Source organism: Orbilia oligospora (assembly GCF_000225545.1).
Source record: "Orbilia oligospora ATCC 24927 unplaced genomic scaffold scaffold00004, whole genome shotgun sequence".
Classification (NCBI taxonomy): domain Eukaryota; kingdom Fungi; phylum Ascomycota; class Orbiliomycetes; order Orbiliales; family Orbiliaceae; genus Orbilia; species Orbilia oligospora.
In genome coordinates this window covers 13,094-34,511 of record NW_011645561.1, presented here as the reverse complement: position 1 = coordinate 34,511, position 21,418 = coordinate 13,094, and the positions used below count along the sequence as shown (strand labels likewise).

At 45.4% G+C, this 21,418-nt stretch overlaps 7 protein-coding genes across 7 annotated transcripts; 4 read left to right on the top strand and 3 right to left on the bottom strand.

Annotated features, from left to right (window-relative positions):
* Nucleotides 1–538: 538 nt before the first annotated feature.
* On the top strand, nt 539–1,907 carry AOL_s00004g12 (uncharacterized protein; the record flags this gene model as incomplete). Its single annotated transcript, XM_011118662.1, has 4 exons — nt 539–992; nt 1,070–1,151; nt 1,219–1,431; nt 1,499–1,907. 4 exons carry the CDS (start codon nt 539–541, stop codon nt 1,905–1,907), a joined length of 1,158 nt encoding a protein of 385 aa, XP_011116964.1.
* Nucleotides 1,908–2,162: 255 nt separating this feature from the next.
* On the bottom strand, nt 2,163–4,009 carry AOL_s00004g11 (uncharacterized protein; the record flags this gene model as incomplete). Its single annotated transcript, XM_011118661.1, has 4 exons — nt 2,163–3,138; nt 3,214–3,365; nt 3,436–3,752; nt 3,808–4,009. The coding sequence occupies 4 exons, from the start codon at nt 4,007–4,009 to the stop codon at nt 2,163–2,165; spliced, it is 1,647 nt and encodes a 548-aa protein (XP_011116963.1).
* A 4,571-nt stretch (nt 4,010–8,580) lies between these two features.
* On the top strand, nt 8,581–9,986 carry AOL_s00004g10 (uncharacterized protein; the record flags this gene model as incomplete). The annotated part of the gene is made up of 3 exons (XM_011118660.1): nt 8,581–8,674; nt 8,753–9,416; nt 9,503–9,986. 3 exons carry the CDS (start codon nt 8,581–8,583, stop codon nt 9,984–9,986), a joined length of 1,242 nt encoding a protein of 413 aa, XP_011116962.1.
* Nucleotides 9,987–11,106: 1,120 nt separating this feature from the next.
* AOL_s00004g9 (uncharacterized protein) lies at nt 11,107–13,405 on the bottom strand (the record flags this gene model as incomplete). Its single annotated transcript, XM_011118659.1, has 5 exons — nt 11,107–11,738; nt 11,814–12,271; nt 12,332–12,557; nt 12,675–13,206; nt 13,277–13,405. 5 exons carry the CDS (start codon nt 13,403–13,405, stop codon nt 11,107–11,109), a joined length of 1,977 nt encoding a protein of 658 aa, XP_011116961.1.
* A 1,225-nt stretch (nt 13,406–14,630) lies between these two features.
* AOL_s00004g8 (uncharacterized protein) lies at nt 14,631–16,561 on the top strand (the record flags this gene model as incomplete). Its single annotated transcript, XM_011118658.1, has 4 exons — nt 14,631–14,768; nt 14,836–15,361; nt 15,430–15,561; nt 15,621–16,561. The coding sequence occupies 4 exons, from the start codon at nt 14,631–14,633 to the stop codon at nt 16,559–16,561; spliced, it is 1,737 nt and encodes a 578-aa protein (XP_011116960.1).
* A 1,097-nt stretch (nt 16,562–17,658) lies between these two features.
* On the bottom strand, nt 17,659–19,686 carry AOL_s00004g7 (uncharacterized protein; the record flags this gene model as incomplete). Its single annotated transcript, XM_011118657.1, has 1 exon — nt 17,659–19,686. One exon carries the CDS (start codon nt 19,684–19,686, stop codon nt 17,659–17,661), a length of 2,028 nt encoding a protein of 675 aa, XP_011116959.1.
* A 1,084-nt stretch (nt 19,687–20,770) lies between these two features.
* Nucleotides 20,771–21,235, top strand: AOL_s00004g6 (uncharacterized protein; the record flags this gene model as incomplete). The annotated part of the gene is made up of 1 exon (XM_011118656.1): nt 20,771–21,235. One exon carries the CDS (start codon nt 20,771–20,773, stop codon nt 21,233–21,235), a length of 465 nt encoding a protein of 154 aa, XP_011116958.1.
* Nucleotides 21,236–21,418: the final 183 nt, after the last annotated feature.

Genomic DNA, 21,418 nt, shown 5'->3' with positions numbered 1-21,418 from the left:
TGTTTACGGAAGGTTTAAGAGGCTTTCTATATTATCTTGCTTACACTGCGGTCGGAAAACTTCTAGATATTTAAACCATGTAACAAAAGGACATATTTATCTATTCTGCTATATGTCATTGCAGTTGTAAGTGGCTTGGCCCCGCATTGAGATTCACCTCAGAGGCGTATACATACCTGTCCGGCTACAGCGTAGGCTTTATGCATTCGCCACGTGCATATTTTGACCGTTTAACGGGAATTACAATTCAAGTTCCCTATGGAACTGCGATTCCCATGATGCGAGAATGCCCAGTAGTGAACCTTAATTTGTGTGTTGCCATCGATATCTCAATCATCAAGAGGACAGTGTAATGTCTATAATGATGTCTATAAATTTATAAAACATCTCCTTCCAATAATGCTTTCTTTCAATATCACAACTTTGCCTTCGCAACAAGCCTGGCGATATTGGAGCTAAATCGTCTTCATATCCATATCACACTCTTTTAAATTGACTATCCTTTTTCGTCGTATCTACATTCATCGATTTTTGCAATATGCATTTCACGCTCCTTACTACAGGTCTCGCAGGCTTGTTGGTTATTCCAGAGGTGTCTGCCCACTTGCGTGTGTACAGATGCAGCGGTGATTACCCAAAATATGGTGTTCATTTCTCCGATGGCCTTCATTTCGATCACGGTCTTGCAAGAAATGGCAAGGCTGACCCAATCCCCTATCAGATGGATGTGTCTGCTTTCTCGAGCCCCGTGATTCCATCATCATGGGAATCTCCGTACAAGAATCAACCCCGCAAGTACCTAGAAACAGGTTGCGGAAGCAGTATGAATAGAATCACGCACTACTGGAAAAAACAACCACAGCACTTCACACCTTATGGTGAACATCACCATCTTGCGTGGAAACATAGAATGATACACTTTTACGAGAGGCCGGTCGATTCCAACACCCTTCACGATACTAAGGGTGCAATTCTCGCAGCCGCAAATAAAAGTAAGCTTATACTGTACATCATATAGCATCATGCTCAAGAGTATTCTATTATGACAATACCACTTCAACAACCTTAGACAGGATCTTGAAGGTTACTCCTGGCGGCTGGTTGGAGTTCGTTTATTATCAGGTCAATGATGATGGCGCTGGCCCCTTTAGGTTCGTACCGGATCTCGAATCCCTGCAAATTCCACTTTCATAGGTACTTACTCGTAACAATATCTAGATGCCGATACGATGAAACCGGCACGGGAACAAAATTCGGACCATGGATGGCTAATATCGGAAGGCCGGATATCAATGGCGATCACAGCGTCAACTATAAGGGAAATGGTTGGGATCACGGATTTAAGGTCCCTATTCCCAAGAATATAAAATGTTCAGCCACGTATGGGGCTTATAAGAACGTCTGCGTATTGCGCTGTGAAAACTTTGCGAAGTACGTATTAATACATATGAAGTATTATAGATTCGACTCATTCTAACAAGCATGCTGTGATCTGTAGGAATGGTCCATTCGGAGCCTGCATTCCTTTCCAGGTTATCTATCCAACTCCTCCTTCACCACCAAAGACCTCGCCGAAGCCACCACCACCAAGGCCAACGCTGCCACCACCAAGGCCAACAAACCCAGCGAATCCAAACTCCCCAAGACCATTAACGACGACGACTACACCTAAGACAACAACGACAACGCCACCCCCACCCCCACCGACAACTACACCTCCTAGCAAACCCGTTGATGTCAAGGAGCCAGAGCCCGAGCCAGTATATGGTGATCCAGGATATGACGTTGATGATAATTATGACGAGGGCGCATCGAAGTATAACAAGCAGCGCAAGTGCGACATTGATGGGAAGGTTGAGAGGCGAGTGGCTGTCGCTGAGCTTGATGATGCAGAACCAGAAGAGTAAGCAGTGGCAGCATTTGTCCTAGCTAGCTAGCTAGTAAAAAGCTCCAACTTGATGCCCGGGTGCTGCGACCGCCTTTGAAAGTTTTGACTCTCGCAATTTTGTATGTTTGAGTAGCTAGATTGAAGATATTGAAGCGGCTTTGGAGCAAAATAAAATGTTCAAAATATATATTTAACAAAAGGTTCAAAAGTTTCTAGCTGCATTCCAAAGACAAAAATAGTAGGAATGAATAATTAGGTATATGATTTTCTCGAGCTATTTGGGACTCTTTGAGTCAATCGGAATAGCTTGGTTTAAAGATTTTTCCAGTGAGTCCGTTTGGAAAGGGTTAACATGAACATCATGGAATTTCCTTGCACTAACGCCCTCTTCGAAGAGCAGGTCAAGTTCTGCTGGGGACAGACCTCTGGGTTCTGGAAGACGGAAATAAGACCAAACAAGGCAGAGAAAACAGAATCCACACCATACAAAGCCTCCTTTCCCTCGAAGATTCCACGCCGTAGGGTTTAAAATAGGCGGGTTCAGGAAGTTAGCCCCTATACTAGTGATATTGTAAGCGTTTCTGGCTAGCACAACTGTTTTGATTCTCAGACGAGTGGATGGGATTTCTGAAACCAAGCAGTAGCACACTGGGCCAACGGTCAAATCGTAGGTTATAACGAAAAGCATCATGAGAGCCCCTGACGCCCAACCATAAGCTGGTTTTGAAGTCGGAATGCCCAGGAACCCGATGATAACCAAGATAGTAAACATAACAGTAAGGCCCGTCAAGTACAAAGTACGTCGACCAAACCAACGAGTCGCAAACCACGCACCGATAGTACCTGCGAGAGCGACGCCGTTCAGCCCCACGCCGAAATCAAATGACTTTTTGGTATCGAATCCGGCTTGCTCCAAAAAGTAAATGACATTTCCACCAAACCAAATACCACAAAGAACCTGGGTCATCCACACGACGCAAGCGATCTCTGTGCGCCGGAGATTGGCGCCTTTCAAACAATCAAAGTAGGATGTACCTTCTTGGAGGTGCTTTTCGAGTTCGTTGACATGGACAGTCATGGAGAGGGTTTTTTGAACGTGCTCGTCCGAAAGGCCAGACGCAAGGCGTTTCAGAGACTTACAAGCCTCATCATGGCGGCCTTTACGCACTAACCAGCTAGGGCTTTCAGGAGCGAAGATGACACCGACAATGATAATTGGTGGGTAGATCCACTGAATAGCGTACGGAATTCTAGTTTAAAGCGAAGTTAGCGTTTCTGCTAAAAAAGGTATTAATATCGATAGTAGCGTGTGCTGCAGCGCCTACCTCCATGCCCAATCATCAGTCCGATGCAAAAGGCCACGAAGAGATCCTGTGCTGATAAATTGCCCTATAACCCAACACATATTCACATATGTGGTGAGTACAGGTCGAAGCGGAATGGGTGCAACATCTGCAGCGTAGGTGGTTGTCAGGGTCTAGAGCCATGGTTCATGAGAATTCGAGGTTAGATAATCATACTGACTTTATCGTTGTAGATATACTGACCTGAAACATGCCCCATGGGATACCACAGGCCATACCACCGATAAATAGCATAGCGATATTTTGGGCGAAGAATAGGATGAAGATGAAGCCAATCATCAATACCAAGGCACCAAGAAGAGTTTTCTTATAGCCATATCGTTCTGCAACAACACCTGCAATCATAAGACCCAAGATCTGCCCGACCTGAGTGCCATTTTGCAAACCCGACATCCAAGATGAGGTTAATTGGTAGTCCCCATTATCCAATTTCTTTCCGAAGCGTTTCCGGAATTGAGGTAGGCCGAAAAAATTTCCTGTGAGTGCGGTATCATACCCCTCTACGAGAAGAAAAGTTAGCGGGGCTAACAAAAGCTTGAACTAGCCTAGTCCTACCCATGATCAGACAAGTGGATAGAACCATGGAGAAAAAAACGGCCTGCGGGTGCGTCTTAATACAATGCCACACCCCCATTGACTTTTCCTCAATTGTTGCATCCTGGGCCTCCTGCGAAATCCCAGCAAAGTCGGGGACATTCCTGACTAAATTGTCCAGAACATTTCCCCTAGTCCTTATGTCTTTATCTTTGGCTGACATCGGGGATAGAAAAGAGCTTCGTGGAGATTAAAGAGATCCAATTCTCATAACAGTCCTAGACTAATATATCAATATAATGCAAGATAGATGTTTATCGGAACAGATCACGTAGGAAACACTCGCCCTTTTATAACCTTGTCTTTGATTATTCCTTTTTTACTTCTACATCTGGAAGTCTAAAAAATTGCTTGAGGATGGAGATGGCTAGAGATGTCGTGCCACAATCCCCCCTGATGTTTAGGAAAACTACATCGAAAAACTGCATAGAAACTAAGATAGCTTCGAAGATAGCAAACCAGTCTGCGGCAGGCGAACCGCACTGACTAGGTGTTTGATTCACGGGCAACCTATCTTGATCTCACATATGACGGGAACAGATCATAAGTTTAAGCGAATAATTTTTGCCAACCCTACCGCCCACCATATTATAATAAAATATTGCATTGGTGCTATAGTACAACATCCACTTAATATTAATGCTGTAATAATTAATCATTGACTTGATACTGAGACCGTTAGCGTTGGGGAGGTCCAAGCGTCGTAGTGACAGGTTCAAGTATGGTTGAAAATTATTTCATCCAGCTTTTGTAGTGTAATTTCGATTACTGTAGTGGACTTCGACGATGTGGGAAGTGCCATAAAGTTCCACGTGCATGATAAACGGCTGGCTGGACTCGAAATTGTGGTTGCAAAACTTCTCCGTTGAAATTTCTCGCCAAAATTTCTCGCGTGGCTTTGTTTGAAGATCCCGAGCGAGGCGCCCGGATTGCAACATACAACATCAGATATAGATGGATACCCGGTTATCTTCTTCCAATCATTCTACAATTTAATTGAAGGGACTGCTGATATTGCCAAGAATCATTGACCTACACCACTCATGATTTGGATATGTACCCGTATTTATCCTATAGAACTAGATATTCTCGCGAAGTTAGGTCACGCCTGTGAAATGAAATTACATATCCACATATTTCATTCATCCCGCATTGGCCGCTTTGGCTTTGCAGTCGCAGTTCTTGCATCGATGCATCCGTCTCTTAACATGTTTTACCAATGGGTTCATGTTCATACAGCCGCGAAACCAAGCCGACTGCTCCAACGGATTCGATTATTCGAGGTGAGGAATACTAGTCTACAGTCCTTACGGATCGTCCAATTCGGTATGGATGGGTTGGATTCGACGGCGAATTGATGACGGGCATTGATATTCGCCATCAATCGAAACTTCCCTACCATAGGATATTATATTGGGTGGTAGAAGGTAAAAGGGATCTTGGGATCTCTACAAACTTCTTTCATCTCTCCTATGATATAAGTTGATTTACCCCAAATGGGTTCGCAGCCACCGTCGCGGCGGAAAAAAAAAAAAAAAAAAAAAAAAAAAAGCTGAGGCACAGTTTGGTGGTATGGAGACCTGGACACTCAGCACCTAGGAAGCAGGGCTCAAATCTTGGATGAAATCGATGGCCAATACCCCGTCGGACATGGCGTTTTATCAAACCCCGGAATCGCGGTCATCAACGACACAACCAGTTAACTTCAATACTCTTCGATAGTAATGAGTTTGTCGACCCACGGTCCTCGGGTGACTGAATGTATGGTTACTCTTCTAGAATTCTGTTATGGTCGAGGTTATAAAGCTTCCATTACATTAAGGCTCTATACAGTATCTCAGGACAATAACCACAACTGCCTAGATGGGCTCTAGGCAGCTGGTGGAGCAGGTATTATCCCTACAGCAAGGTAGCCTCTTGCCCTCATGGACTAACTCTCAGAAAAGAAAGTACCTTCGACCGTGGCGATGCTGGATATGAATTAACAACTTGTGAAAGAGGAGAAAGTACCTCATTCGGGGTGGACAAGATATATCGATATATTACCTGGATCCATGGAATGAGAGATTGTTCACAAATCCTGCACGCTTTGGCGAAGAAATACACCGACAGAACTTCGGAATTGATTTGAATGACCACCCACATGGCAGGTTTCACTGTCACGAATTTTATGAATCTATTTCGAGGTTTATTGGGCATAATACAACCTATTAGGCTCCAATAATCTTCGATCCGACCAACGTTGCAACAGGCCGTTCCGGATCCCGATGCTTGTTAGGCCCATCGAAAAACGGGCGTAATATTTCCGGTTGATTGATTGACAGCAAGCTACTTCCTCCAAGCTCGATGGCATGGATCCGCCATAGTTCCTTAACCAGTAGCATTTTCTCGATAATGCGAAATATTTCAAGGGCCCTCTGATACTTCTTCAATACGCAGGACTGGGGATCCAGAGAAGCCCGTTGGACTTTCAGGAGGTACCATTACTTCCTGTAAATGTCTTCCAACCAGAGTTTATAGCTACTGCAGAACTCAACTACTCTTGCATCTAATATTAGGTATGGATGGTGGAATTAGTTGTCATTTTCATGGATATCAAGTGGCTAATTAGTTACTCGCCGGTTGCAGTTTGGTGTATTCTCTCTCATCCTGAGGTTTCATTCATTTGATAACCACTGGTTATCGAAATTTGAAAAGCCTTACAATATTGGAATTACCATGCTGAGTACCAACAAATCGTGGCCCATTACATGCGAATTCGTCATCGTTTGATCCCTCATATCTAGATATCTGTTTCGAAAGGGATAACGGTCTCAGATCTGCCTCTGCTAATTGGCTCGGCATACGTACATACTGGTTACACTCTTCCCATCCTGAAGCTTGTAAGTGCAGTTCCTAGTCGGTATTACTTTGGTATTAGGGACTTTCGTCGTGCCCATTGTCAAGCCACACCACGAAAGGACAGGGTTAGCCGTGGCTAAAGGTTGGGCCACTCCAAGCCGTCATGTTGATATTTCGCTGGCATCGTTTAAGACGTCGTGTCACGGACATGTCTGGATACTTAGCGGAGTCCCGTCCTTGTCCCGGAGGGAGCGATTATACCCCTTGGTATCACGGAGTGCCCGCCTAACGGCGTGCCGAATTCAAGTGGCTTTGAGGTGATTGACCGCTATAGTTGGGCAGGACGGTCGCTTTGAGTTGTTCGACGACGATTCTGATACCGGCCTTCATGCTGTTTACATGTAATGGCATTATGGCTGTGTATAATTCAAGGTTAATTGCGGATTAGTCATAAACTTCAGCTGATCGAGAGCACTTTCCGCTTTGCTTTGTTGGAAGGGTTCATGCGACTTTCGATTTGTCGGCATTAATATTAATCGAGTTCCGTTATATACGTTATAACGTTACCTCAATTGCACAGCTTCCGAACAGCCGCGAGCGGAAGCATCGGAGCCGACCTGGCCACCGGGAACCGAGCAACACGATTTTCCGAGCATTCCATCTGACGGTGACTTTTCACAACTAGCAACTTGCTACCTCGCATGGTAAAGATTTCGCTTCAGCACTAGCACTGCAGCAAGATCCCTAGCTTGATATTTGTTATTGACAGTGCCGAGCTCAGCCGAGTACAGAAAAGTTGAAAAATATTGATGCTGTATATATATCAGCTGGTCAGCCCGACATCGACTAAAAAGATACAATCTGGGTTAGGTAGCATAAAAAGGAGTCGGTCTCCGCTTAGCGCGCGTTCGCATCAGTAACCTTCTAGCTCTAGGGCTAGGTGACTCTCTTTTTGAACCATTTCCAGAATTGCTGCTTTTGGATAAGAGAAAATTAGTGTAACTAGGTATATATGTAGAAGAAATATTGGGTGTGCTCCTTCACCCCGTTTCACGCGTATATGCATGCATTTACACAGTGCAAACACTAAATTGAGGTTACGTTTGCTTAATGTTCCGGAGAATCCTACGTCGCAGAACTCTACGATCAGAGATGCCTGAGATACTTCTGAGGCCAATTAATTTTTGTTTCTTAGCTTAACGCTCAGGCATCAATTTTCTAAAACTACTTAAGTACACACAATAATATAATAGGCACGGACGTGAGATGATCACTGTTTGGTTTTAGGGGCAGTCTCAAACAATCTGTACAGTCATTAGATCAAAGTCCTCATCTGAATCAATCATTTTTGGAGATATCTCGATGTCGAAGAAAATTTTTAAAAAAGTGGCCGGCGAGCAAACATAAGAATTGGAAGGCCGTCAACATGTCGTCCTGCGCAGAGCGTTGAACAGGCACGCCGCAGCCCAGGTTTTTCAGCCGGGTCGAGCTGCCTGGTCCGTCTGATTCTATTCACTATGTAAAAACGCACGTTCCTCGCAGACCCGATGGATTAATGTTTCAGGCCCCTGACTTCCCCCGCCGCAAGGTACAGCACCTGCTGCTGCTATGGCCCGATCTTAGAAATTCACAGAAACCCCGCATAACCCCAGATTGTGGCATTTAGCGCATGTTGAAATTGCTGTAGTCCCATCCATGCCTTCAGTTGGCTGATTGAACTTTCCCAACATCCCATACATCTATATCGGAATCTGTTAGTCAGTAACAACCACCCCTCGTATACCATAACCTTTCTTGATAGCTTTTTGTTTAAGGGAGGTTTATACTTATCGGTACCAGCGACTTGTAACAGCTTATACTCCGTAGCCTATATATATATATACGAAGATAGCCATGCGGTCATCGTGGCGCTGCGATGGTTGCGCCATCAGGAGAGTTCGGTGTAACGGCGGCAAGCCTTGCCAGGAGTGCCAAAAACGCTCCTTAGGTAAGCCGTGATTAATATTAGAAGAGATCCTGAGATTCTAGGATGCTAACCTAGTTACCTACCTGGACTGAATTCTAGCCTGCACATTCCTCAGGGTCCAGCGAAAACGAGGCCCGAAGGGGCCTCGAGTTTCCACCAGTGAAAAGATTAAGCAAATTCAAGAAGACCTGTATTCTGCAATGCTCACAAGTGCAAGTGCCGACGAGAATTCGCCGGGGAATTCGTCACCTGAGACTATTCCGCCCCAACACGCAGAAATCACACACGAAGATTACATCAAATATCTAGATATCTTCAAAGAGCGCTTGTATTCTGTTTGGCCCGTAGTCGACTGCGATGAACTTATACACAAGTTACTTATTCATGAGGCAGACTACGAGTCATACGCTCTTGCTGCGTCACTTTGCGCTGCTACGATAGCCCAGATGAGGTTGCCGGAACATGATACCCAAGAGATTGATGGAGGAGTAACTTCTTCGCAGTTTATAGAGGAAGTGCACAGATTGCGACAGCTTTTTGAATACAGAGAGATAGTCTCCATACCTTCGCTTCTAACATCATTTTTCTTACATATATTCTACGCGAATGCAGAGAAGATACGATCTGCGGGTTCGCTCCTGCGGGAAGCTATTGGCTGCGCCTTCGGCCTTCGCATGCACGAGTCGGAGAGCTATCTTCCCACATATTCCCATGAAAACCAGCTAAAGATACGGATCTTCTGGATACTTTTCATCTCAGAACGGTAAGTCAAACTCGTAGATCTAGGCTTTTGCGTAGTCGCGCCGTCCCAAATATGACGGTTTGCTAACAACACAATTCGGCCCATAGAACCTATTGTATCCAGAATGACACACCCATGATGCTACAGCCGATAGAATATTTACCCGAAGTACCGAATGATGAGACTCAAGATCGAAAGCTCCTTTCAGCATTTGTTAGCTTGACACAGTTGTTTGTTAACCTCGATGGCGAATTTGCAAGATCGCTTTACGGGCGCTCGGGCAAAGGTTGTGGCTCATGTCTCGGATATCATCGAGACGAAATGTCCACTGCCCAGCGAGATCTGTGTACTGAAAAAGATGATAGTGATTTAAGGGAATCACAGCAAGTTGATATAGCCGTAACGAGGCAATGGATTCGGACCCTGCTATGGCAATATACAGTGTCGCACTTCCCAGTGTCTTGCAATTCCGAGGACCCTGCGTTTTCCTCTCTTCTGCCGGCTCAAATCGCCAAGGAGACACTTTCCACGTTTAACAAATTCTCCCCAGGGGCTATCAAAGTCCATGGTTATGGAATGGTGAGTACATAACATGATTTTATTGGCTCCTAATGGCTCTAAGACACTTTCATATAAATAACTGTTATGTTTCTTGAAGGAATTGAAATTATTTCGTTTGGGCGATGCACTTCTAGATGTATTAGTATGTGTCCCGCACTCATCAAGCGGCCACACTATGCTTCTTGGTGCCCGAGATGCACTGCATGCCCTAGAACACCTTATTTTAATGGTGGGCGGTGGTTTGTCACCATTTCTTCAAGGCTTGCGGGATCGGATGGCAAAATCGAATATCCCCGTTCCTTGGGCACGGTGGTTAACTCTTGAACCGCCTGAAGTAGAGAACGATAGCAATAGTACGGATAGCATTGGAGGCTATGACTCTCTCCCCTTTCCGATATTGGCTTAGGCTAGTCCCGGGCTAGCCGTTTATATTTTTTCAAGCGATTTAGTGCGGATGTAATAAGATTCTAACAAGGTGGCGGTAGTTATATTTGAAATTTATGCGTTATAACATGACCATTAGCCGCTATAGTAGTCTCGATGGAATAGAATAAAGCGATTTGAAGTTGAGTTCGCACCCTGATTTCGAGTTCTAATCACCTTGTAATAGTATCAGCACACCATATACACGGTTACTCTGGTAATAAACACTTTTTAGATCGGACGGTTAGTGTGTGGAGATGGCTTTATTAGCATTGATCTATCGACGCAAGATTAGAAGTAATGAAAAAGCCGCCCTAGCCGGACATTTAATAAATTGAAAGCTCTATGGGGCCATCAATGTAACGCATACTTATATCTTGCGACTGATAATTGGCCTCTCTAGGTAAAATTTTGAACTTTGAAACTTCATGCCTGGGCTCACAATATTCACCATTATACGGGTTCAGGAAAGTACGTGAAGAGTCAAAATGGGTTTATATTCATTGGCTATAAAAGAAAATTTAGTCTATTTTGTATGTGCGAGGTTCTCGTCTGCACATCGATATTCTCAAACCTCGCGGGGATGGAAGTATTGGTGATAAGGCAGCTCTCATTCAAGTAAAACGCAAAAGCTATTAATACTCCAATCAGTGGGTTTTGGTTGACTGTAGTTCGAACTATAGTATATAAACCCCATTTCATATCCACGCCGCATAAACACCTGTACCTAGACTCTCGCACAAGCAGTTGAAGGGCAATAGCTGTGGCTACAAGCAAAGCTACAAAGTCCAAGATAAGAATTATCTAGTCCAGGGGCTGGCTTTCCATCGTAGTCAGATGCTGGAGGTGCTTGAGGAGGTACGCCCCAAGCGGAACAAGTGCATGGTCCAGGGGGACAATAGCCGTAAGAGCAGCAGAAGCTACAGAGCCCGGCGTAGTTTCCAGAACCCATACCAGCAGTGCAGGTCGTTCCTTGTGGGTTTGAGGCGCTTGTGGTTGTCGTTGCCATTGTAGTAGTACGACTAGTTCCCGTCACCGTAACTGTTCGGGTGCTTGTCTGGACGGTGGTAATTGTTGTCGTAGTGGTTATGATATCACAAACGCTTCCTCCTATAGTTGTAGAAGAATATGTAGGAGTGCTAGTAGTACTAGTAGTCGTACGAGATGTAGGACTCCCTGTGGTCGTAGCCCGGGAAGAAGTTGAGGGTGTTGTGAATGTGGCTGGCAAAGTTGGTGGCGGCCGGGTTGTACTAGCGAGGGATGGTACCGCTTGACAAGTTTGGACTTTGAGACCATTGACAAAGTTACCCAAGCTTGGAGGTTTCAGGGAATCGTACGGAAGGGGTGGAATAGCGCCAACTAAAAAGCGGTTAGTTCATCATGAATGTTTGACTCTAGCTTTGGACCCTCCGGAAGTTAATGCTCTTTGCTTACCGTATGGATTGAAATTATAGATCCCGCATACACAAGTGTCAATTATGTCCTTACTACTTGTTCCAGCGAAAACCACTTGATTGTTTCTGGCAAGCAAAAAGCTTTGTGCTCCCACGCCCATCGGGACAGTATATGAACTGGTTCCGGCTGGCGCATTGAACACCTTTTGATTGTTACCTGAATTGACAATCAGGGTAGCAGGAGATTTGAGCAGCGAGACAACGAAAACTGAGTCTTCCATGGTTTCCCATCCATTGGGTCGACCCATGAAATAATTCCCGCTGCTATTGTCAGCCGTTACCATACAGGTGTCCGTAGCGTCGCAATTTAGGGCCCGAGGTGTTGGTCGGTACCAATAGACAACCTGCTCATCCTGGATGAAGCTGTCGACGGATGTAGCCCCGGCTTTATAGGCAGCGATAAACGGCTTAGCCATGTCCATCCAGCCTCCGTGCGGCCTGTTATCTTTATTAGAAATCATGTGACGACGGTAGTATGATCTACGAGGCCTTGCTTACAAATCGTTCACGTATTTGGATGAGCCATCGTCTGTATGAGAAGAGCTGAGAGGACCAATGTAATGGGCCTCACCATAGTCATTCCAAGTAACGACTTCAATGAAACGGGGCCCTAGAGTCAAGATTTCGACCCATCTATCGTACCATAAGAGATCTGAGGGGAAAACCCAGTTCTTGCTGTAAGGAACTTCCGGTCCAAAATGGCAGAAGAACCAGGGAGAAACAGCTAATAAATAAAGTTAATTTTCTATATCATTTCATATGCTGCGACTACCGTGGCCCCGGCGACCCAAAATCCGGTACGCAGGTCTACAGAGCTACTAAGCAAAGGAAATTTACTCACGTGCGATATATGGTTTCCCTGCGAGAGCACGAATATAGGCCTGGTCCCCTTCTTGGACCGACACATGGCGTCCTGCAGTAGGTGCTTTATTATCGCCATTATTCGGCCATGCCATCCAGTTCAGAGCCCCATCGATAGTACCAAAGTTTGTTCCCATTTCCGGGTGGAAGTTTGGAGCGAAGAAAATTTCCTTTCCGACATTTGCTCGGAGTGCTGGGACATCCAGGCCATCGCCAGCGAAGGACGACACAAATACTTTATTCTCAACGTATAATTGCGCCGGAAGGTTCATATACTGTTTGATTTTGTTCGCAACCTCAACGGCCTGGTTGGTATGATACCAATTGAAATCAAAAGATATAAAGACCTTCATGCCATTGTTGGCGGCGGATTGGTAGGCCAGGTTCAGCTGCGCATCAGTATAAGGGTCAACACCGATATTGAGAGCGAACGCATCAATTCCCAGAGCTTTTGCACGTTTCATATCATCATCAAAGTCTGCTGGAGAGCCTCTGTTGCTGACAATACCGATCTATGTCCGAATGATTTAGTTTGAGCACTCCCTTGATTACTGCACTGCACTGGGAGTGGGAGCAACGAACCATGAAATGGGCGAAGACTAGGCGATCCGTAGTTTGCCGTTTCTCAAGCTGGATATCCGTCGCAGGAACCGCCCCTACCAGATTGCCAATAGTGGCAGCTGCGAGAAGCAAATAGCTCGCAATTCTCATATTTGAGGTTGGAAGATGTAGTACTAGGCTATAGAACAAAATAATCAAGCTAACTATAGAATAGAAAATATTGATGACGGAGAGTGTGAGTCAAATGGAATTGTCGATTGGGATGCTAAGTCAGGACACAAGCTGAGTATTTATAATTCATCTGAAGATAGCTGCATATCGTGTGTACTGTAGAATGTGCAAAGGATACGACGGATTCAACATTATGTTCAGGGAACCAGACGTGGGCAATCTTGTGAAAATCTAGACTCAAAATCGGAGAACTAAAGACGAGGTCTGCTTACAATTTTACATATTTCCCCAGGCTTAGCCGGTTAGTGGAAGTCCTCCGACAAGAAAATGCGCGCGGCGACAATTCCGCTGTTATTCCTCGCCAGTTTTTTCCGTTCCGGTGCTTTTTAAAGGTTTAGCGGTATTTACCACAAATGCGTATCTACCTAGTTATGCTCGTGCTTTCGCATGCATTTTCATTCCTGATTGTGAGACGCCTAATATTGTACCTGCAGCTTCTTGAAGGGAAGGAGTTAGCGATTTTCCGGGGTAAACCTTATAACACCTCGTGCCATTGTTCACGCCAATCAATTTGAAACGGATCGGACCGTCTGAACTTTTAACTTTGATCCGGGCCCTGGTATAGAACTCTGGCGTTATAAAACATGTTTCTTCCGTTTGGGACTAGTTAGGGCATTCAGAAACAAAGTTTCTTCGGCATTTCGGAAGTATGAACTTAAATTACCCCGTTCTTTCTTTTCGCTTGAATTTTTCGTCCCGTCTTTAGTTCGCTTGTACGTTCCTGCTCGGCGGCGTGTGCACCGCGCACCAACGACCCCACAATATACCAGTCGCTTGACTGAAAACAAGCGGAGCACTCGGTAGAGCTCCAAAATTTGCCTGTCATAGTTCTACCCGGCTAAATAAATATCCTGCAAAAGCTAATTTCGACTAGAACTTCACATGTATATAGACTCTCGCGTCAATTAACAGTAACTAATTTGGGATTATCAGACTATTGACAACAATCATTGTGGCGGACTGAACACTCTCGGGGTGTCAGCTAGCTTTTTGAATGGCTCCACAGTCCCTTTTTCTTTTCTATAAAAGGATACCGATAGAGCCGATGGCTTCAGGATATCTCTTCTCACTCATCAGCTCAGAACCACAGAATCCCTCAAGTCAGAATTGCACATTAGATCTACTGATATCAACGAATCAATTTATGATGATCTGGAAAACTATCCGGAACGTGTATCTGCTCAGCGTAGCAGCAGCGCTCTTCGCACCGTCTCTCGCGGCCCCTAAAGAGTACGGATTGGAAAAAAGGGAGTCTACTAAATATGTCTACGCGCATTTCATGGTACGTTACCATATGCCTTTGTCGATTTTTCTGACTCGTCGCTGATATTTCTCCCTAATTATAACAGGTGGGGATTGTGGAATTTTATACAGTCGATGATTGGAAATGGGACATGGAACTAGCTAAAGACACCGGTATCGATGGTTTTGCGCTCAATTGTGCCAGCATTGACTCCTACACTCCAACTCAATTGGCCAACGCCTATGAAGCTGCCAAACAAGTCGGGTTCAAAGTTTTCATCTCGTTTGATTTTGCATATTGGAATAATGGCCATGTAGGAATGATCACTGACTATGTCCGCCTATATGCGGATCACCCGGCACAAGCCTTGTATGATGGAGGAGCTATTGTTAGTACTTTCGTTGGCGATAGTTTCAACTGGCAGCAAGTGAAAAACGGAGTTTCCCATAAGGTCGCAGCGATGCCCATGTTTCAAGATCCGGCCGGCGTCACTGGTAGGACTGATGTCGACGGCGCGTTTTCTTGGTTAGCTTGGCCAACATATGGTGGCAATAGCATCGCCCCTTTGCCAATGACAACAATATGGGACGATAAATTCATCGCAAACTTGGCCGGGAAGCCATATATGATGCGTAAGTGCTAAAATCCAACGTGCCTGATACCCGTCTGATGCTACGAGGGAATACCTAACTCGAAGTAGCCGTTTCACCCTGGTTTTCGACCCATTTTAACTCAAAGAACTGGGTCTTTGTCTGCGAAGATTTGATTACGGAGCGATGGAAGCAGGTCCTACAGCTGAAGCCAGCGTTGATTGAGATTATTACTTGGAACGGTCAGTGGAATATTTATAGTTCTAGCCTGCCAAATTGTTGAGCCCTAAGACGCATATAGATTACGGAGAATCTCACTATATTGGACCCTGGGAGCCAAATCACACTGATGACGGATCCGCAAAATGGGCGGATGGAATGCCCCACGATGGTTGGCGCATCATTACCAAAGCTTACATCGAGGCATATAAGGCTGGGTTGAGCGCTCCTTCGGTATCTGAAGATTCTCTGGTTTATTGGTACCGACCGCATCCGAAAGCTGCAACTTGCACATCGGATACTCTAGGCCGACCGAACGGTGCAGATATGCTCTACGACAATGTCTATGTAACTACTCTTCTCATGGCCCCAGCGACCCTCGTTGTTCAGAGCGGCAGCAATTCTGTGGTCAGAATTAACGTTCCTGCTGGTGTCTTGACCTCAAACGTTACCATGGGCATTGGGACACAGAGATTCTCGTTAGAACGAGGCGGTCAGGTCATCATGGGCGGTACAGGAGGCTTGGAAATTAAGAATAGCTGCACCGTATATAACTTTAACGTATACGTCGGCTCTCTTCCGGGAGGTGGTAGCAGCCCGACCTCCACTACAACGACGGCCCGAAGCAGCGCCACCACTCGTGGCAGCACTTCTTCGACTGGTGGCAATACTTCCACCACCAGAAGTTGCTCGGGGCAAGCCACTCAAACTGCTACCGTAACCACTACTTCTACAACCTACACTACTGTCACTGTAACTTCTAATCCTGGAGGGCCAACTGGTGTTTGCGTCGCGGGAACTGGTTCGAATAACTACATTGGCCTTTGTCAATTCTGCTGTGGCTATGGATATTGTCCATCAGGACCTTGCACCTGCTCGGCTTATGGAGCGCAGGTCCAACCGCCACCTGAAACTGGCAGAACAGGCCTACCCGCCAATGGTTTAGATGACTCGTACTCGGGTTTGTGTAGCTTTGCTTGTGACCACGGGTACTGTCCTAGCACTGCTTGCAGGTACGCCTGAAGACAGGCCCAGAGGGAACTTCACCCATCAGCAAGGCGGCAACAGGGTCAAATTTCAGGAATCGGAGAAAAGCAATACGGGTTGCCGATGCTATTATTTGAGTTTGTCGACGTTTAAATAAATTTGAGATATAGCTAGTCTAGTCAATCCGTATAAATCTGGTTACCTCATTATTGATTATTCAATTCTGCCATCGAATTGAATAACTTAGATCAAAAATCTTAGAAACTAAGCTCTATTTCATATCTTCGCGCCCCATATCATAAAATACACTTTACTCAACTGTGACAAACAATATTGCGCATATTGTATCCCCATGAAGACGCAACGTCGCCCAAGGCCAGGTTTAGTTCCTTCGCATGTTACACAAGTTTGGCTGGGATTACGAATCCGGCGGTGGGGGGGATTTTGTGACAGCAACAGGTCAAAGATTGTGTTGCAGTAGTCAAGTCTTCCTTTATCGGTGAATTCGAACTTGAGTGCCTGGTGGTGTGGTAGAAGAACTAGCCAGCAGAGCCCGAGATATAGCGTATCATTTAGATAGTCTCGGCCCAATCGTTAGAATAGCTTATCGTGCTGACATGTCCAAAGGGCCTTTGAATCCTAGTGAGGCCTGCGCACTTAATTTGCATTGCATTTCGTAAGCCAACGAAAGCCTTTGTAACAGTAGTTTCCAGCCAAACTTTTGTCAGATCAAGCAGCATACAGATCTATACGTGGTACTTCAACTGAACAACATCTTGGATTGAATCGAACTACTGAAGGAAACCACATACTACAAATTTATTTTCTGGAAATTAAATGGATTTAAGTTTAGAAATAATTTGAGTCATGGTGCATACAAGACTACCGTGTCATCAGAACTATTCCGAGAACTGATGCCGAGGTCGCAAACAAACCATAAAATTACATTCCTCCGTCAATCCAGTAATGGCCTTAAAGTCCCATGTGGGTGGAATACGAATTTACCTCTTCGAGGTAAGTTAACAAAATTTTCGACAATAAACTACACAGAAATAAAAGAAAAGAAAACAAGGAGCAACCGAAAATGCTAGGATTTTTATGAGAAAGTTTGAAATTTTGTTTTCGAGCATTAGTTAAGGGATATGGGTCGAATTGAAAAGACGATTACCGGTATCAGTCGTGCCACGGCCTGTAAACTTATTCTGAGACAACCTTAGAGCGACAATACCCAAATTTGGGCGTGAATCGATTTCTTGGGCTAGGCTTCCCTCGGAGATAGATTGGGCCTGAACGACCCCGGCCACTACCGTAATCTGAATCGAAGAATTTATATCGCGGATGTGCCGAACAAAATCAACCACAGTTTTACCACTGTTAATCACCGAATCGACAAGTATGATCGTCTTTTTTTGTGATACATGCACCAATTTAACATCCTCTGGACTTTTTGCATGAAGAAACATGGCGGAAGGGAAAGCATCGTTGACTCCAAGCGCCATCGGTTCCCCGCCTCGCATTAACGCCACAATCAAAGTTGACTTCTCGTTTCGGAGTCGGTAGCCAGTCGTTTCGTTTCCTTGGACATGAGGGATGGAATACTCCTCCACTCCGATAAAGTCTGTTAGAAACTCTGTTGCTAAGTACCATCCGGCGCGGCGATGGGCCTCCCGAAGGGCTGGACCAGAGACTCTAGCGTCTCGCATGGGAGTCATCAGTTGCTTAGCTGCATTCCTTTTCGTGGCATGAAAGATTCTTGGAAGGCCCCGGCTTCGTTGCTGTATAACAGAGTTGATGAAACCGGGGTTGGTTAATTGGAGGGCGGGTAGAATGGTAGTGTTAAGCCGAGCTGAGACATTGCTGGGAAGAAGAACTTGTCTAGCCGACAGACCTCCGTTTTCGATGGCGTCTAATAGCGCACCGTCCATAATCTTACTTCTAGTCTTGGTGTCACCGACCACAACAATCGCCTCGTCTGCCTGGCACAACATCGGCAGATCTAAGACGCTATCACCAAACGCTAAAACGCGGACGTTGTGGTAGTACTTGAGACGGGAAACCATTGCGGCTTTAACTGCAGCAGTAACGACGATCCCGTCAACTGTACGGCCCCCACCAATTACTTTGATCTTTCCGGAGAGGCCCTCTCTGTCCAGAATCGTCTCCCAGACTCGACGGAGCCCGCAGGTGATGACCACTGCACCGACGTGATCATGCTCAGCAATCTGTCGGAGTAGTGCCACAAACTCTGGATACATAGCTATCGCCACAGCAGTCTCATCACAAAGCTTTGCAAATTTTGAATCATCTGCGAAATCTTCATAGAGTAGGGTCGCTTGACGAAATGCTGTATAGGAATAGCCGAGGGGGCTGCTGAACAACGTCTTCAAGTGGTAATCTTTATCCGTCGTTTGTGGGTCGTTCGAAAGAAGGTCCCAAAATAGCCTTCCGCTATCCTCTGAGCTCATTGTTCGATCGGCATCCAAGACTAACATGGTGTGTAGCTTTGCCGGGCTAGTAATGACCAGCTCGTCTAATTGGTGCTCAGCGCTAGATAAGTTGAACTCTTCGCTATGCTGCACAAAATCACGCAATAGGGTCAGTATTCTGTTGAGCATCATCGAGGTAGGCGTGACTATGGAAAACAAAATTCCATGTTGATAGCAGAGACTGCGTAGTTGCATCTTTTCTTCCGTTTTCCAATCTTGTAAATGTTCCAAGGAACAAAGGGGACGGCTGCGCCCTTTATCGTTGGCCCGCTGTTGGAAAGTCAGATCTGCTGGGGTATCTAGATATATTATGTGGGAAAAGGTCCTCAAATCGTTGTCTGTATAAACGGGTCGCCCTTTTCCTTCTCCTTCAGTCCAGAACATAAAATGTCCAGCAACGATACCAACACGTCCGCTGCTACCACACGTCTTCCCAATTTTATCGATAGCAAGTTGACGCCAGTGTTCTTTTTGTAGCTCGGGCATCTTCTTAAAGGTATCGAGGCCTCCGGGGACGAGACTTGCAATCACCTCCGAACCCTCGTAAAACTCAAAATCCTGAGATCCAAGCTCTCTCTCGAGTTGCTTTAAGAGGAATGACTTTCCAGATCCGGGTATACCGTATATTCCGATGATCGTAGGCTTTCCATTCTCTCTAGCTCCGCGGTCCGTCATGGCAAGCTTGTCTTTAGAGTGGTGGGCTATCTAGAATCCTTCAAATAGTCTTGGGGCTTTACAGACGGTTCCTTCGTAGCCGTTGACTTTGCTATCCACTATCTGAGCGGATTGGAAGATGATGTGATAAAGTTGAAAAGCTGAGGTCGAGAGTCTGCTTGTTGATTCTTGATAGGGTAAACATCAGTTGGTCAACTTTTATTTATATGTGATTCTCGCAGATGAACAATCCGTTGATTTAGAAATGACCTACCGGTCCCCTCGAACGATTCTGGCGTAAGGAACAAGTCGTAAAAAATGCCTAGTGTATAAAAAGCTCAGAGAAATTTCAGTGGAAAGGCTTTCGCAGTGGTAATTTTTTTGCACTCTCACACGTAGGAGCGCCCTGCTTAGTTTTGACGAATAAAATGCCTGGATTTGTAGTCACACGTCTGAACAGTTTGTATCTTGGGAGAAATACCAGATTCCGTGTATCATATACTTAGGCTTTGGATTAAGAGATTCGAATCTTGACCGAGTAGAAAATGCCCCAAACTGAAAACGATGGTAGTGAATTTCGACCTGATAAAGCGTAGAGGGTGGGATTTTGAGTATAAATCAGAATATAGGAATATTAAGAGCTTGCTGGGAATTATGCTAGTTCTATCGATCTGTGGTCTCTCTACCAACCTAGCCGTAGATACAAATGGGTCTTTGCTTGCAGTACCATGCATATCGTGCCTGAAGTAAGGATGTGCCAATCAGCTGCGACTTAAATGTGCCTGAAGTTTGGGTTGTCCTTTTTTACAGGTGGTCGACGTAGTAGTACCAGCCAGTGTCACTCAAGTTACCACAAACTTCCAGATCATGATAACGAACACAAAGTTACGATACCAGGTGCTATCCATGTCATAACTCCAACCGCATCTATTACTTAAAATTCAAAACCGACTTGACGCCATTACCGATCACCGACCATATCAGCGCTGCAGCTCGAGCTTCCTCTTTCTGGAATAATCTCCCTGGTGATACAACCTCAAGTGCAAACACCAGAAAGCGACTTCCAGAATAAACCTCAAGCTATCGAGACAAACATTCTATAGATATGCGCCTCAAGGTAGATCTAGACACTATCTTAAAGCCGTGGTTTAGGGTGCTTAGTTTGGCGCAACAGTCTCCTCCATCCTGGTATCGGGACCGAATCCGCGAGGAACTGCAAGAACGCCGTATCGCAAAAAGTAAGCTGCACAAACTCAGCGAGACTTCAGACGTTCTTTTTGCTATCAGCCGAGCGAGGTACGATGGATTCCCTGTCCACAAGCTACCTCCTTTCACTATTCAGCATTTCCCCGTCTACGCCTACATGCTGGCAAAGTACAGTTCCCGTTGGGGGTTCTATCGCATGGCGGCCGTTCTTTGCAAAGCTCCTCAATATAACTTAGTGCGCGAAGTGGTTAACCCCAGCAAAGATCACAAACTCAACGAGGTTTCCTCCCGTCACAATCTAAATCAAGAAGAATTTAGACGGGTCGGTCGGAGACTGCGGGGATTCTGGCCTCTACTCCCGTAAGCTGGGTTAAAGGAGGGTGCATTTTTCCAGCAACAACTCTTTGAATTTGGTGATCATATGATCGAATCCCATCAGTCTGTAGCAACGTCACATGACGACGAATCGTTTTCCGATTGAATACAAGTCTCAAATTGCAAGGCCTAAAACGTATTTACAATAGAGTCTCAGGTGATAGAAAGATGT